The sequence below is a fragment of the Camelus dromedarius genome, chromosome 16 (assembly GCF_036321535.1).
Source record: "Camelus dromedarius isolate mCamDro1 chromosome 16, mCamDro1.pat, whole genome shotgun sequence".
NCBI lineage: Eukaryota > Metazoa > Chordata > Mammalia > Artiodactyla > Camelidae > Camelus > Camelus dromedarius.
In genome coordinates this window covers 11,562,527-11,579,715 of record NC_087451.1, presented here as the reverse complement: position 1 = coordinate 11,579,715, position 17,189 = coordinate 11,562,527, and the positions used below count along the sequence as shown (strand labels likewise).

Below are 17,189 nucleotides of genomic sequence, written 5' to 3'. Positions count from 1 at the left end.
TAATATTTTGAGGAACCTCCATACTGTCTTCCATGGCAGCTGTATTGTTTTACATTCCCACCAACAGTGTACAAGTTTCCAATTTCTCCACACCTTTGACAACATCTGTTTTCTATTTTTTTGATGACAGCCATGCAAATCAGTATGAGGAAATATTGTGGTTTTGATTTGCATTTACTTGATGATTAGGATGTTGAGCATCTTTTCATATGCTTGTTGGCCATTTGTATGTATTTGGAGAAACGTCTATTTATATGTTGCCCATATTTTAATTGTTTTTATTTGTTTTTGGTGGGGTTTGTTTGTTTGTTTGAGTTCTTTTCTACTTTTGGTATAAACACCTTATCAGATACATGATTTGCAGCTGTTTTCTCTCATTCCATAGATTGCCCTTTTATTCTTTTCATTGTGTCCTTTGATGTACAGAAGTTACTAATGTTGATGTAGTCCAGTTTGTCTGTTTTCACTTTTGTGTATGCTTTTGGTGCCATATCCAAGAAATCATCGCCGAAACCAATACCGTGCAGCTTTTCCCCTGTGTTTTAAGAGTTTTGCAATTTTAGGTCTTATGTTTAGGTCTTTGATCCATTTTGAGTTAATTTTTGAATATGAAATAAGTGAAAGATTTTTGTCCACTAGGGCTGCCGTAACAATACCACAGACTCGGCTTAAACAATAAAAATTTAGTTTCTCGTGGTTTCAGAGGCTGGTCAAGGTATTGTTGGGGTTGGTTTCTGATGAGGCCTCTCTGACTTGATGTGTCTCTTTCTTGCTGTGTGGCCTTGTTTCTGTGAGTGCACATTCCTGCTGTCTTTCTTTTCTTGTAAGGACATCAGTCCTGTTGTGTTAGGGCTCCACCCTTGTGATCCCATTTAACCTTCATTACCTCTCTAAAGGCCCTACCTCCAAATATAGTTACATTAGGACTTCAATGGAGGAATTTGGGGCAGACAGTTCAGTTAATAACCATGTCCAACTTTATTCTGTTGCATGTGAATATTCAGTTTAAGGGAAAACTTCTTAAAATTGAGTTGTTCATTTCTGATGAGAATCTGGTATTGTGCAACTTATCACATGTTTCTTGGTTATTGTTAACTTTGGCCACATGTAGAAAAAATATTTGTGCATGCATACATGCTCATGTAGGTATGGGCACAATAATCTGATTTGCTTGAAATGTAGTAGTACGCTAGAATTTATCATCTATGTGGATGCTTGGAATTGATGTTTTTATACTTTACTTAGAAACTAGTATGCATTTTTCATGTGATTGTAAAGTCCTTAGAGATTAATGAAAACAATACTCAAAAAATTGTGCTCACATGCAATTCTTTAGCTTACTTCACAGAAGCCATGGGATACATTTTATATTTCCTAAGATGTGGTCATTTAAAACTGACCTATCGCTTCTTGGCCTTTTGGCTAAGACCAAGTATAAAACTGACTGACCTGTTGGCCCAAAGTTAGCAATTTGTTGAGGTAACTATGTTCCAGCTTTGATTTAATTAATTTATAACTATACTTTTTTTCATAACATATAGATGTGAAAATCACCATGAAAAACTTAGTGTATTTTGCTGGACTTGTAAGAAATGTATCTGCCATCAGTGTGCACTTTGGGGAGGAATGGTGAGTGGAACAAATTCATCATAATATTTTTAAAGTCTAGAAAGCACTGAAATGCTTGTTTTTAAATAGAAAATAATATTCTAATGTTTAGAGAATGAAAATTAAATGCATCTACTTTATAGCAGAACGTATTGTACTTTTTGTTGTTCCAGAAAAACTTCTTTTGTGGGAGATTTTGGTATTGGATGTGCACCCCTTACATAAATATTTTATTTTAATTGAAAACCTGTAAAATGTATATTTATTTGCAAATCTTCTGTTGTAGGATCAAGGTCTTTTCTTCGATCTGATACTCTGGTCATTTGATCTGATATCCTGGCCATGATTTCCAGTTTTGGTTTCTTTAAAGCAGAACAACATATTAGTAGACATTTATGAAACAATATGAATGCAGACATCTAGATCTTATTTTTTAATCTCTTATTTTCTTTTTTCCAATTTAATTCAGAAGTTTTTTTTAAGTAATCTACCTTTATAAAGTCTAAAACATTTAGTTTTTTTAGAAGCAATTTTTATTTTACAATTGTCTTTATTGTTTAATTAATAATTAAGTTATATATTTAAAGTAGTAAGTACAATTAGCATAAATAGATTTGAGAATAAACATAATAGATTCTTGATTGGGAAAGTTAGTCATGGTGGGAGCAAAAGTGGGTAGACATACAGAGGTCCTTGTTAACAATGAGAATTGCTCATTTTTTGGGCATCAGTCAGCATGTTTTAGGGAGAAAATGGCAGGCAAATTGCTTGAGTAGAGCTTAATTCAGACATCTTTCTGTTAGAATTTGAACACTAATATGCTGACCTAAAAAAATTGTAAGTTCTCACAATTTAGTACTTAAATGAACAGTTTTGTAAGAAGCAATGGAACCATTCTTTTCCATACTTTAAGTGGATGTGCAGAAATCCGTATCTTTTTTTCTCTTAGAGACCATTGCTGAGTGCCTTGGCTGAACAACACAATTCTAATAAGGACTTATCTGTTGTAAGAGGTTTCTTAAAATAGAAATTTAAGTTCTGTTTACCAATCAAGAGTTGTGAATGACAATACTAAAATTAGACAGAAAATTTGTTTTAGTTTGTTAGCTACCAAAAATTATTCTTTGAACATAACTGGATTTGTGAGATTAATTTGTATGGGCCTTCTGTCTCCACAGTAACTCTTTGTGGTGTGAGGAACAGGTACTACATTGCTTTTGCTAATAGTGTACCATGTGTCTTTCCCTCATGTACCTTTCTAATTTGTTCATTTGTGCTAGAAACAGGTTCAGTGATGAACAAGACAGATGTCAAACTACTAGTTCTATATTTAATTGCTGTTGTGATAAATATTAGGATAAGTATATATTGAAGATAAGAGTGAATAACCATGGGACCTGACCCTGTCAGCCTAAAGATATGAGTACGAGTTAAGTGGGTGGAGAATTTGGAGAGGGTGGATGAAAGGATTATTTTTGAATAAGGAGTTGCTTTTGCAAAGGCCTGGTGGGAAAAAGTTTGAGGACGTGAAAGAAGGCTAGTGCTGACCAGGAGAAAAGTGACAAATAAGGTTGTGTCAGATGGTTTGGGCCATGGTTAAGGATTTTGGTTCTTTCTAATGAGTGAAGATTTCTAGATAACTGTAAACATTTTGCTAAGTCCATTATCTAAAATCTTGAAGGATTTTCTACATGGGCCAAGTGATTTTTAAGCAAGCTCTGGCCTGTTTTAACAAAGTAAAGGCAGCCAAGAGATAAAAAATTGAAATTATTTGTCAGTTCATTAACATCCATAGAGTGTTAAGAAAGGAATGTAAATGAGGTATTTGAAAATGTTCTAAAACTACTTATTAATTTAAATAGCATGGTGGACATACCTTTAAACCTTTGGCGGAAATTTATGAGCAGCATGTTACTAAAGTGAATGAAGAGGTAGCCAAACTTCGTCGACGTCTCATGGAACTGATCAGCTTAGTTCAAGAAGTGGTAAGACTACTATTAGAAGATTATTCTTGGGGAGAGGGTATAGCTCAAATGGTGGAGCTCATGCTTAGAATGCACGAGGTCCTGGGTTCAATCCCCAGTACCTCCATTAAAAAAAAAAAAAACTAATAAATAAATAGATCTAATGACCTCCCCCCACAAAAAAATGTATTAAAAAATTTTAAAAAGCTTATTCTCCCTTTTGTAGTCTATAATTATGTATTTTTAATAATATAAATCAATCAGACGTTGAACTTAAGATTTGAAAATTTGGTAAGATATATTTATAGTCACTCTCACAACTTCAAACTAGCTGAGAATTCTGCATACAAACCTCTTGCCTGTTTCAAGGTTGGAGCCAGAGTATTGCCTCTTATACAGAAATAGAGACTCAATGAGTGAGTTAAATAAACCTATTTGTTACAGTCCATAATTGACTCCTAAACAGAATCAATAATGACTTTTACAATTATTAAGACATTCATTGCTTGGACCCCCAGCTTTTGGGAGAGTTTCTGCTACCAAGGAATGGACTATTTCTGATGTCCTGAATTAGAACTCTACAGAATTTAAAGAGTAATATGTAACATTGCTCTTTAGATACTATATGTGTCAAACAGCCTTGGTGATCTATTTACCATATGTAGTATTATTTCTATGGGAAAATGTAATAAGCATCATTTAAGTACTAAATATGCTTTTGGAATATGTTTTGTTTAAAGTTACCAGAATGACAGTTGTTTTTAGTGAGGTTTGCATACCATTCCTAACTTAAGATGTCATCTTTATTTCACTCCAGCAGGAATTAAGATTAAAATCATCATTTATAACATCCTTTATACAGAAAATAATGTTTTTGAGTTGTGTGTATGCTACCTGCAAAATCATTTTGGAATACAGACAAGTTGGATGGCTTCTATTTGGCCTTCATTTAACTGCCTTTTATTCTATTATTTTCTCTTGTCACTTTATAATTTGGTCATTAGGGAGGGTGTTCTAGTTTGAGATTCTCATTGCTCGTGCTGTTTATAATAATAGTAAGTATAGGAAAGATTGCTTTTTATTTTTGATAGTATGCTATTAAAAAATTTGTATGTACTCTGCAGTCTTTCTGTGTTTAATTTTGGAACAAATTTAAAACTTTGTTAACTAGAGTAGATACGGTTTTTTCAAATTTTTCATTTCTTTTAAGATTTTGCATGAAGTGAACTGGCTTTAGTATATTTTGTTTTTGAACAGTGGTTTCCTATATGCTTGGCGGTTTGAGTATGTTTTGTATGTGTTACTTAAAGCAATTTTTCATAATTACATATCTTTCTATTTAAGTATTAAAATATCATGTACTTTATTCATTAATTGCTTATCTTTAAGAATTTTTTCTGAGTTTTCTGTGATGTGAACAATTAAGTTTTATTGACTTACAGTTTTTAAAGAGGAAATCAACTGAATTCAAGAATAATTGCAGTGATTGCAGTAATGTCTGTTTATTCCTGTTTAAAAAATTCTTCAATTAAAACTTTTTACTTGTTTATCTTCTAGGAAAGAAATGTAGAAGCTGTAAGAAATGCAAAAGATGAGCGTGTTCGGGAAATTAGAAATGCAGTGGAGATGATGATTGCACGGTTAGACACACAGCTGAAGAATAAGCTTATTACACTGATGGGTGAGTGTTTTCTATGCTGCTTGTGTACATGTACTTTGAGCCTCCTTGTGGTTCAGTCTTTGAAGGGTAAAGTTTGGTGCGTTGTTATAGGCTAAGATAAGATGGCTTTAAAAAATAAAAGTGCTACCTATTAGTTGTCCTTCTGTATCAATTAACATTACACCAAATTGATACTTTTGACTTCATGGAATATGCTTCCAGTTCTTCAGACTTGGTCATTTACAAAGAAAATGCCTATCTTGTTTTCTTTTTTTTTTTTTAAACATGTAAAGCAACTTCTTTCTTCTTTTTTTATAAAAATAATTTCTGTAATAATAATTCCTTTATCCCTGTCTATTTCCAGCTTCTTGACTATTTTCCTCTCTGGGCATTCTTTTTTACAGGTTCCTATTGTGTTCAAAGAACATACCTTTTGCTGACATTTAGTATAAACATCTGTCCACTTACTACATCCTTCGTCTTAGTTTGCAGTTAAATTTTGGGGAGGAATTATTTCAGAATAGTAGATCGATTAAAAACTATACTTTTCTACTTCTTTATATTCCTTTAAAAGAAACAATAACATTAATTTCGTTACAAGATACATTGTCATTATGTATTTCTTAAAAGAATTTAATAGACCTATATTGCATTTTGTCTAAAACTAGTTAGGGTTGGTTCTGAAATCCTCTTATCAAAGCTACTATAATATTAGATTCGACCTCTTAAAACTCTGGGAAAATTTTTTTAGGGTAGCTATAATGAAGGAATTTTGCTTACTTGAAATTGATTCTTTGTTATTGAATATGTTCACTGAAAGTTAATTTCATTCTTAAACCAATAATGAGCCTGAATGTTGGTCTTTTGCTGTTTTAAATAGGTCAGAAGACATCTCTGACACAAGAAACAGAGCTGTTGGAATCCTTACTTCAGGAGGTAGAGCACCAGGTGATGAAATATTAAATGAAATGAGATAAAATTCTTTTTTTTTTTTGTTCATATGCTCTAAAAGTTTTTTTTTTTTTTTGACAGATTTACATGAGATCAAAAGATTTGGGGATCTATGTGCTATACCAGGGATTTTTATGAAATAGGAATCAGCTGATTCTTTTCAAATTTTCTCCATTATATTTGGGAACTAGATAAAATTAATAAGATTTATTTTGTTTTTGGAAAAATGGAAATATTTTTGCTAGGACTAGCCAATAGGAATCTATAAATCTGTAAAAGATTAAAATCTTCTGACATTGTGACTTAAGTGGTGACTGAGATAGAATGTTATTGCCAATTACTTATGTATAGTGATTCTTAGGATAAAATTAGCATTTTTATTTATTAAGGAAATTTTTATTACATACCAAATAGACAGCAGCCATTGGTTTAGAAGTTTGGAACACAGCAGTGGACAAAATGGCAAAAAATAAAATCTGTCCTCAGAGAGTTTATAATTTAAGATTAGAGGTGGGGATAAAGTCATAGTGAATGAATAGATAAAATATATAGTGTCACATAAATATTTCATAAATTTTTTTGCCTTGAATTTGGTTTTTGGAATTCTTGAATTCCTCTCTGTGCCTAATACACAGCTGTCTACCGTGATTGTTCCCTTAATTATAATCCTTGGGATTCCCTTCACTTTTTTCTTAGGTAGAATTCCATGTTTCCTGATTCCCATGGCTTCTGTGCTCTTGATTTACATGTTTCAGTATCATGCTTCCTCTGTGGCTTTCATGAAAGGGTAATCAGAATAAGTATTTTGAGACGGCATGTCTGAAAATGTTTTTATTCAGTTTTTACATCTGGTTGACAGTTTGACAGAAGTCAGTAAATAAGTATTTAAATATTCTTGTTTTTCTTTTCGGTACTCCTGTTCTTATTGTGCATATTATTCCCCTAGTTCAGAGACTTTATTTTATCCCCTCCAGAGAATAAACTGCTGGAGTGATGGGACAAATTTAAACCAGCTGTGGTGGTGTAGGGGTAGGATCTGGGGAACTATGCACTTTGTGAAAAACATCTTTATTGAAGAATAATTGACAAAAAATAAGTTGCATGTATTTAAAATGCATAATTTGATAAGTTTGACAAAGGTATACATCTGTTAAACCATCACCGAAGTCAAGGTAGTGACTATTCCTCCAAATTTTTTTCTGCCTCTTTATAAACTCTCATTCTGCTTCTCCCAACATTTCCCTTTCCAGGCAAATCCCTAATTTTACCTTTTCTAAAGTTTTATATATTTGAAATCATATACATTATATACTTGTTTTATGGCTGACTTCTTTGACTCAGCAAAATTATTTTACAGTTTATTTTTATATCTATAGTTATTTCCTTTTCAATTGCTGAATGATACTCCGCTTTATGTATATTACCACAATTTGTTTTTTTCATTCAGTTGTTTATGATCATTTGGTTTGCTTCTTGGCTTTTGGCTTTTACAAATTAAATGGCAGTGAACATTCATTTACAAATCTATATATGGATCTATATTGCCTTTTGTCTCGGTAGATGTGTGATTAACTTTGTAATAAATGCTAGCTGTTTTCTGAAGCGATTGTACTATTTTGTATTTCCATCAGTAAACTTTGAAGGTGTCATTTCCTCCATATCTTTGCTAACACGTGATATAGTCAATCTTGAATTTCAGCTATTCTCATAGGAGTGTAACAATGTTTCATTATGGCTTTATTTTGCATTTGCCTTAAAACTAATGAAGCTAAGAATTCTTTCTTGAACTTTTTTGCCGTCTATATGTCTTCTTTGTAGGGGTGTCTCTTCAGCTCTTCTGCTCATCATTGTATTGACTTGTTTACGTTCTTGTTGAGCTTTGAGAGTTCTTTATATAAAGAACTGAATATAAGTCCTTAATTAGATATGTGTATTGCAGATTTTCTTGAAGTCTATGGCTTGTCTTTTCATTCTCTTAAAAGTATCTTTTGAAGGAAAGTTTTAAATTTTGATGAAAGGTGAGTTATCACTTTGTTCTTTTGCTGTCATAGCTAAGAAATCTTTACCTAATGTAAGATCACAAAGATTTTCTCCTAGAAGTTTTGTAGTTTTAGGTTTTGTATTTAGGCCTGTGATCCATTTTGTCCCATTTTTGTATGTAAGGTGTAGGTCCAAGGTAGTTTTTTTCTTTTTGTTTGTTTTTTTGTATATGGCTATCCAGTAGTTCTAGCACCATTTGTTGAAGACTAGCCTTTCTTTACTGAATTGCCTTTGCATCTTTTTGGAAAATAGTTGTCGTATTCAAATATATATACATTGGTCTGTTGATTTATTTTATGCCACTACTGCACTGTTTTGATTACTGTTGCTTTGTAATAAAAGATAGTGTTAGCTTTCCAACTTTGCTCTTCCTTTTATAGAATTGTTTTGACTATTCCAGGTCCTTTGTATCTTCATATGAACCTTAAAATCAGCTTGTTATTTCTACCAAAAAAAGTTTTGGGGTTTTGATTGGAATTACATTGAGTCTATCTATTAATTTAGAGATGTGTGACATCTTAACAATACTGAGTCTTTCTTTCACTAAGAAGACTCCATTTATCTGGATCTTCTATAATTTCAACAGTGTTCTGTAGTTTTTAGAGTATAAGCTTTTCATGTCTTTTGCCAGATTTATTTCACTATTTCAGAACTTTTGTCAGATCTTTTCGGTATTTCAGAATTTTCGATACTATAATAGAAGGTATTTTTTTTAAATTCTAATTTCTCACTTGTGTCTATACAATTGATTTTTGTATATTGATCTTGTATCCTATAATCTTGCTAAATTATTTATTAGTTCTGGCAGCTATATTGTAGATTTGTTGGATTGCCTGCGTATAGTCTCGACATTTTTGAATAAAGACATTTCTCTCTGATCTGGCTACCTTTTATTTATTTTTTCCTTGTCAGGTATTACTGCCCAGAACTTCCAGTATAATATTGATTTAAATATGATGTTAGCTGTGGGTTTATTATAGATGTCCTTCATCAGATTTAAGAATTCCTCTGTATTCCTGTTTTGCTGAGAGTCTTCATTAGAACTGAATGTTGGATTTTGTCAAATTCTTTTTCTGCATGTATTGAGATGATTGTATGGTTTTTCTTTTTAGTTCTTAAAATGGATTAACTTTTTTTTTTTAATATTAAACTACCTTTTGGGATAAAAATGCTGCTTTGGTCCATGTATTGTCCTTTTAACATATTATTGGATTTGATTAGAAAAGATTTTGTTTAAATTTTTTGTATTTTTGTGTGAGGGATATTACACTGTAGTGTTCTTTTCTCAAAGTATTTAAATTTTAAATTATGCCCTCTTCAATTTTTTGGAAGAAGTTGTGTAGAACTGATAATGTTTCTTCCTTAGATGTTTGATAGAATACATCAGTGAAACCATTTGGGCCTCATTTTATTTATGGAGTGGTTTCTTTAATAGACATAGGGCAGTTCGTATTACCTGTTTCTTCTTGAGTGAGCTTTGGTAGTTTGTGTCTTTCAAGAAATTATTCCATTCTATTTGAACTTGCTGAATTTATTGGCATAAAGTTAATAATATTCCCTTATTATCCTTTTAATTGTGAAATGCAATGGCATCGCTTCTCTCTTTCCTGACATCGGTAATTTGTGTCATCTTTTTTCCCTGATCAGTCTGGCTAGAGGATATTGATTTTTGTTGATTCTTCTCAAAGAACTGGGTTTTGTTTTTGTTTTTTTCTGTGTTGTTTTTCTGCTTTCTATTTTATTAATTTTTGTTTTGATCTGTTTTCTTTCTTTTGCTTAGTTTGAGTTTAACGTGCTTTTCTTTTTCTAAGATCTTAGAATGGAAGCTGGGGTTAATGATTTCAGACCTTTTTGTTCAAAATACTTTCTTATATCCCTTGTGACTTCTTTGACCTATGAGTTTTTCAGAAGTGTGTTATTTTTAACATAACATTCAGTTATATTTGATCCTCATTCATGGCTAAATAATTCAGCAAATTTAGCGTAAAAGGGAACTACTTTACCTTTAGTAAAGGTATCTATTCAGAAGTTTACCTTTGGAGAAAATAAGGTCAAGGAAGTATACACATATTATGCATTCAATAAATATTTGAATAAAAGCTATAATTTTTTATTTATCATATGATACCAGTCAGGTCATATCATTATTTTGGGTGACCTATAAGCAGCTGTCATTTAAAAGATAAACCCAGATATAGTGGGTTTAATGAATATCATTCATACGGCATTTGGTAGTGTATTAGTTTGCTAGGGTTTCTATAACAAAACATTATAGATTCAGGGGTTAAACAGCAGAAATCTGTTTTCTCAGTGTTCTGGAGACTGGTAGTCTAACATCAAGGTATTGGCAGGTTAGGTTTTCCCCAAGATCTCTCTCTTTGGCTCACAGACAGCTGCCTTCTGTCTGTGTCTCTTGAAGGCCTTGTCTCCAGATATAGTTACAGTCTGAGATACTAGGGATTGGGACCACAACATATGAGTTTGGGACAGGGACACATTTCAGCCCTTAACAGTTGTTTACAAAGCTGTCTCACATACAGCTTCATGAGTGTAACAAACTCAGCAGGAGATATCATTCCAGTTTTGCATATTAACAGACTCTGAGTCATATAATTCGTGTGTGGCAGGACTAGGACTTCAAACTGGTTGTCTCGAGTACAAAATCAGTAGTAGTCTTAAAATTGCCATGCTTATTTTGCTAAAGTTGGATTCTTCACTTTTTACCTTTGGTATAACTTAATGTTTCCCAAAATGATATAGATTAATGAGACTTTTTTCTGTGTATTACATCTTAACATTTCTCTGTTCCCAGGAGTGCAGTTTCAGAAATCCTTGTTTGAAGGCTATTTTCCTCTGGACTTTTGTTCATTTATGTACATAATGGCATCACCGTACCTGTCTAGTATATATTTCTAGTTGCTTAAAATTGGATTTATGCTAATATACAAGGAGACAAAAATACATTAAAATGAAATACTTATTCAATGCATTTACTGTTATAATGGAAATAAGTAAGCCTAGATTCTTTATAGATTCTTAACTCTCAAACCCACTTTGACTTATTCTATTTTTCTTGACCTTGTTGTTTTCAGTATATAATCAGAATAATTTCCATTTTTCTTCTTTAAAGATTTTAAGGTGCCAGTGTATGGTAATTTTGTTTATTCAGACAGCTTTTTTCCCCTCACACAGTTGCGGTCTTGTAGTAAGAGTGAATTGATATCTAAGAGCTCAGAGATCCTTATGATGTTTCAGCAAGTTCATCGAAAGCCCATGGCATCCTTTGTTACCACTCCTGTTCCACCAGACTTTACCAGGTATGGCACTTTTTTTTCTAACTTCATTTTTATTTGAAGTTTATGTGCAGATGCCTATGTTTGTTTCAAAAGAATGCTGTTGCAGACAGCTAGAACTCAGGTAGTTCTCCCTAACCAGTTAGATAAGTATTTATTTCTTTCTGAATGAACAAACTGATACATATTTTATTTAAGCACTGAATGTTATTAAAAGGACTGGGTATTGGCTATTATTGAGTAGATTTGAGTCAACTAAGGATGTTCATTAATATCCCAAGGCTGTCTCTTTGATAGTGTGGTCAGCCATTTCAGTTTTGAAGATTCTTTTCTGAATTATTCCATCCATCACCAGTGGAATGAAACATAAGTTTTGATATAGATACTATATATAAAGATAAAGATTTTCCAGTGAAAGGTACATGGATCTCCTAAATCCGAGCCAGCTGGAGTGTTTGTCCAAAATGCAAATTCTCAGATCTGCTCCCTGACAGTCTTTGGAAATGGTTTCCAGAAGATGAATCTTGAGCACCCTAATTCTGTACTAAAGTTTGGGAACCACTGATACAGGTAAACTCCTATACTGATACCACTTGCAGCAGCTCATCGGTCAGGCAACTCTGCTTTAGACTTCTCAAGGGTCAGTCTCGATCACATCCAGGGATTGTTTTGATTTTCTTTTCTAATTACTCAAGGGACTCAGAACTCCAATAATCCCTTCTTTTCACTACCTTTTTTGGGGGAGTATAGATGGAAGGAACTGAAATTGAGATTGAGATAGGGAGGGAGGAGGCATATCAATAAGGAGAAAACCACCCTGCCCACCCTGATAATTAAGGAGCTTTCCATGCGAAAATGTCACCTTAGGTCCTTCTTTTCAGTAAACCTTACTATCTTACTGGAAATTTTGGCTTATAATTTAACTGTAATTTTTATTAGAAACTCAGCTTATGATTTGTAATATATAGGAAGCAGGTATTTATCTGTTGATGGATTTATCAGCAAAGAAGAGGCCCAAATAAGAAAGACCAGCATTCACTGACATTCAGTTATAGACCAAAGTTCAGATGTGCAGAGATGTGGTGATTGTTTCTAAACTTTGAGATCATGGGACTGATTGCCTTATGTTCTATCAGTTGATGATTGGTGATGGAGCCAATTAGTATTATTTATTAAAGATTATCTATATGCTCAGCACTGTTGTAGGTGCTGCATTGGAGGCATGGAAGAGGAAGTAATAATCTTATTGGGTATATATTCCACATTAAATGGTAGAGATTTGTATATTAAAATCAAATACTTGTTACTCAGATATATTCTGTCTTATATCAGAAATTCTGAAAAGAAGTCAGTGTAGAAACTGGTTTGGTCAAGATGACTTTATAGCCTAGAAAGGAATTGTGGAAGACCTTGAAAGATACTTAGGATTTCATTAGGTAGATGAGAATAGGATACGTATGTATGAATCAAAATATGGGAATGTGATAAGAGCTGCTATATTTGGAGCTCAGCAGGGAAATCATTTCAACCAGGGTTTGAAGGACTGTTTTGCTGGTGCATTGTAGATGGCCGCAGAGAGGACTTAAATGGTAGAATAGTGTAGCTTTCAGTCTACAGAGAGTTGTAATTTCGTGAGAAATGGTCAAATCGGGGTGGAAAACCAGTTTTTGTGTAGCTGACCAGTCTGTTTTCTCAAGGAAAAAATGGATACTTGTCCTATTTTTCTTTCCTGTATTGCTTAAGTCATGATGAAGTCTCTGGTCTAAAAATTTGCAGATCAGTATTTTTCTATTGGGCTAGAGATGTTTGGGGGCTAGTCGCTCCATATTCTGTTAAGATTCACTGACATCATCATGAAATGAATCCAGACATAAAAACCAGAGCAGAAGAAGTATAGAAATAGAGAAAGCTTTGAGAAGATGAAACTGTGCCTGATTTGTAGGCAAAGAGTGGTAGCACCAATATAATTGTAGATAACCTATGAATGCGTGAGCATAATGTGGAGATGTTAATAAATAGTTAAGGGTGGTAGGATTGGTAGAATTAGATGGCTTAGCAGTCAGTATGGCTTTGTGTATATATGTAAAGAAAGCAAGAGACATTTTGGAGCAAATATGTCTACCAAATTACAAGAATTTTCCAGCAAGTATTTGTGAACATTTTTCCATTCCGTGAATATTTGAATACCATCTATGTTCCAGGCATGTGCTAGGTAGAAGTAGTGAGCACAGTAGAGTTCTTGCTGCCTCAGGTTATGATTTAGTGAAAAAGATACATGATTGAAGTAGTAATAAAATAAAATGGGATGACTGGTGATAGAGGAAGTACATGTATCCTGTTTTTAATGTTTCCTCGTAGCACTAATTTGTTTTAATGTTATTTGTATCTGAAAAGTTTTCCTAAAAAATTATACATATGTAGGAGTATATCACAATACCCTAGGATTGATAGTTGTTTTCTGTGTTCTGAATGTGACCTTTTTTCCCAACAAGTGAGAGCCATCCTGTACCCTCTTGGTTAGATGGCTTTTATACCTGTTAGCTCATATGCTTTCTATCTCACTGTTCTGAGTTAAACGTGTCATCTCCGTATTCTGTTTATTTTGTGTTTTGGTGAACCCTTTTGACTCTTACTGGCTGATAAAAATATGACGATGATAGTCTGGTCTTAATATAAAAATAACAGTAACAACAAAGGAATTATATCACACTGTTTAAGGACATGGTGGAAGAAACAGTAAGAAGATCAGCAGGAAACTGGGGGTTGGTTGATGTCTGTAGACTTTATGAAGAATGTTTGGTGGGAGAACTGACCAACATTTGTACGACTGGAAGTTGCACAAAATTATAGCCAAAAGCATGTCATAACTTGACCAAATTTGAAGACTATCCTGGGGAGAATTCCTGGGAGCTCTGATTAGGTTTGTGGTTCCAGGAAGGCTTCCAAGGCATTAATTGTCTTAGTCCTGCTAACTGGGGTTTGTGTGTATTGAGTGCTAGGAGAGTGTATCATGGGGAGAAGTTTTAGCACACCTCCAAAGGTATGTGACTTCTAATCTGTTAGAAATAGTAGGGATTAACCAGACAAGACAAAAGGGTGTAGGGATGAGGAATGTGAGTCTCAGCTGCCTAGGGATTTGGTTAGGGGTGCTTGACAGTTGGGTAATAGCTATACAGTTAACAGTTGCTAGGTAAAATACATCTACTTAACTGTGAAAAAGACCGGAGCTATTTAGCTATACATACTTAACATAAAATAAAGACTAATGTGTTTTTAATTATATGCACCATATTTCCATTGGTAAACCTCTGATTAGGTACCATCACAGTGTTATGCTATAGATGTATCTTATATCTTATTTTGGTAATAACACATTTTCATGAATTGAACTTTAGAAAATATATCTGAGTATGTGGTGAAATGGCTTTTGATTTATCTTTTTGGTACATTTTAAATTTTATATATTAAATATATAAATGTGTTACAACACTATGTAGGATAGTGTTTTTATCATAAATGTTTTACTATCTCTGACTTTTGAGGTGTTCTAATGACAGTACTACAGACTATTCGCATATTCAAAGCATAGTTATCAGCAGAATGGACTGTCCCTTTGCCTGTCTCCTGTGGTTGTAATTCAGTTCTCTTTGGAGAATAGTGCATAGAACTGAAGTTACTTGAGGTATCTTGCCTTGCCAAGAAACTGTTAATGTGTTCATCCTACTTGCCCCCATGTGATTATATATTCTTATCCTATAAAATTGTATAGATTTATTTGCTAGTAAATAGTCTCAAAGTATTTAAGATCTGTCAACATTCCTCATAATTTGTTCTGAAGCAGGAAGTTTGGGGATTTATTGTAATGTCTTTTCCTTTTGTTGTTTTATTTTTTTAAACAAGTTTATTTGTTTCATATTTCAGGTTCCTGGCCTAAGCACCAATTTCTTCCTTTTCCTATTTCCATGACTACTTTTTAAATGTCTCTTATACTTATTTTAATACTTAATCACATATTGCCTTAAAAAAACTTTTATAAAGTATTTGTTGAGTATCCGATTTAATTGCAAACTATTGATGTCAGATTTTGATGGTTTTATGAATTCATTTGATTTATATTATATTTTAAAAGGTTTTAAAAATATTTTTAGGGACTTAGTAAGGTTTTCAAGATACTACTGAGGGACTTCGTGTTTTAACTAAATGAAATTTTAAGCTTAAATAAGCCAAATAATTTTTTTTTTTGCCTTTTGTTTCTTTTTAGTGAATTGGTACCATCTTATGATTCAGCTACATTTGTTTTAGAGAATTTCAGGTAAGAGTTTTTGACAACTTTGGTGTTGGGTTTTTTTCCCATTGGTATGTGTACATAAGTAAGAGCCAGGAAGATGTGTACATAAGTAAGAGCCAGCAAGAGTAGGACAGACCTAATGAACTGTGTCACTCAGTATGTAGTCTTAGAAGAAACAAGTTTCCTATTAGAAACATAGAGGTCATGTTTCTGGATTGTATTATATCTTCAGGACAGATTTCTTCTCTATTCTGGGGAAAGGAACCTTTTTTTTTTTTTTTTTTTTTTTTTAAGAAGAGAGTTCACTTAGCGTTTGCTAATAAGGTGAGGCAAATGGGATGATAGAGATTGGTGAGCCCTCCCACTCGTCTTCAGAAATAAGAGTCATGGGAAGAAGTCCATTTGCGTCCATTTATCTTAGTGCAAAGTGCGAAATTGTGGATGAGGGGACATTGTAAGAAATTTGTAAGTTTTGTAATTTGCATCCTAATTTTGTTAGCTTATACTGCTTTTTCTCTAAGATTAGAAGCCAAGATCTTAAAACACAAAGGTCTTAGAGGGCTTGTCTTAAAGGGCTGCATGGAAATGGGGAACCAAGAATATAAGGTCTTAACCTTGGGAAGAGAAACTCTAAGAGTCTGATAACCATCAAAATAGGCCAAACTGTGAGAATTTATACCACTCTGTTTAACTTTTTTTTTTCTTATGGGATAATTTTGTGGCTAAAATAAAAAATTTCTGAGGATTTCCCTGTATTTTGTTTTTTCTGTATTACAGAAGGAGTATTCCATAGGAATGTGAGGAAGAAACACATCTTTTTTTTTTTTTTAATACTTTAATGGGAGAAAACTCCTTTTTGAAGTGGTAATTAAATTCAAGACAGTTATATTTTTCTTTTCCCTTAAATGACAATTTTTTGAGGTTTTTTTTTAACCTGAAAACTGAAAAGATACTGCTGAATATTTACCTATATCATTAAAGTTTCTTTTATTTCAGAATTTAAGCATATATACTCTTACACAGTGGAATTCTGACTTCTTCAGTTGCCTTCATTTACTTGTCCAGGACTCAAATAAGTAACATAAATAAAGTGGTTGGGTTTTAGTTTTGCCTGTTGTTGTTTCACAACAGTTTTGATCTTGGGATTTGGTTGGTTTTCTTTTACTTCAGTACTTTGCGCCAGAGAGCAGATCCTGTTTACAGTCCACCTCTTCAAGTTTCAGGACTTTGTTGGAGGTTAAAAGTTTACCCAGTAAGTTTTTCATTTATTACTAATAAATTTTGAAACAAAGATCTTTCTTTCAGGGTTCTGTAGTACACTGGTTCACTATTTTAGTGGAGTAAGGGATTAAAGCAATGACAATTTTATGTTTCTTTATAGGGCT

The 17,189-nt window shown here is 33.0% G+C and overlaps 1 protein-coding gene across 2 annotated transcripts in view; it reads left to right on the top strand.

Annotated features, from left to right (window-relative positions):
• Nucleotides 1-17,189, top strand: part of TRIM37 (tripartite motif containing 37) — a 101,510-nt gene that overhangs the window by 13,023 nt on the left and 71,298 nt on the right. For both annotated transcript variants that reach the window (XM_010990425.3, XM_031468038.2), the window contains exons 5-11: nt 1,542-1,629; nt 3,471-3,593; nt 5,130-5,253; nt 6,113-6,180; nt 11,416-11,540; nt 15,778-15,828; nt 16,975-17,056. In XM_010990425.3, the coding sequence (XP_010988727.1) occupies nt 1,542-1,629; nt 3,471-3,593; nt 5,130-5,253; nt 6,113-6,180; nt 11,416-11,540; nt 15,778-15,828; nt 16,975-17,056 (661 nt within the window). The remainder of the gene's footprint in view (nt 1-1,541; nt 1,630-3,470; nt 3,594-5,129; nt 5,254-6,112; nt 6,181-11,415; nt 11,541-15,777; nt 15,829-16,974; nt 17,057-17,189) is intronic.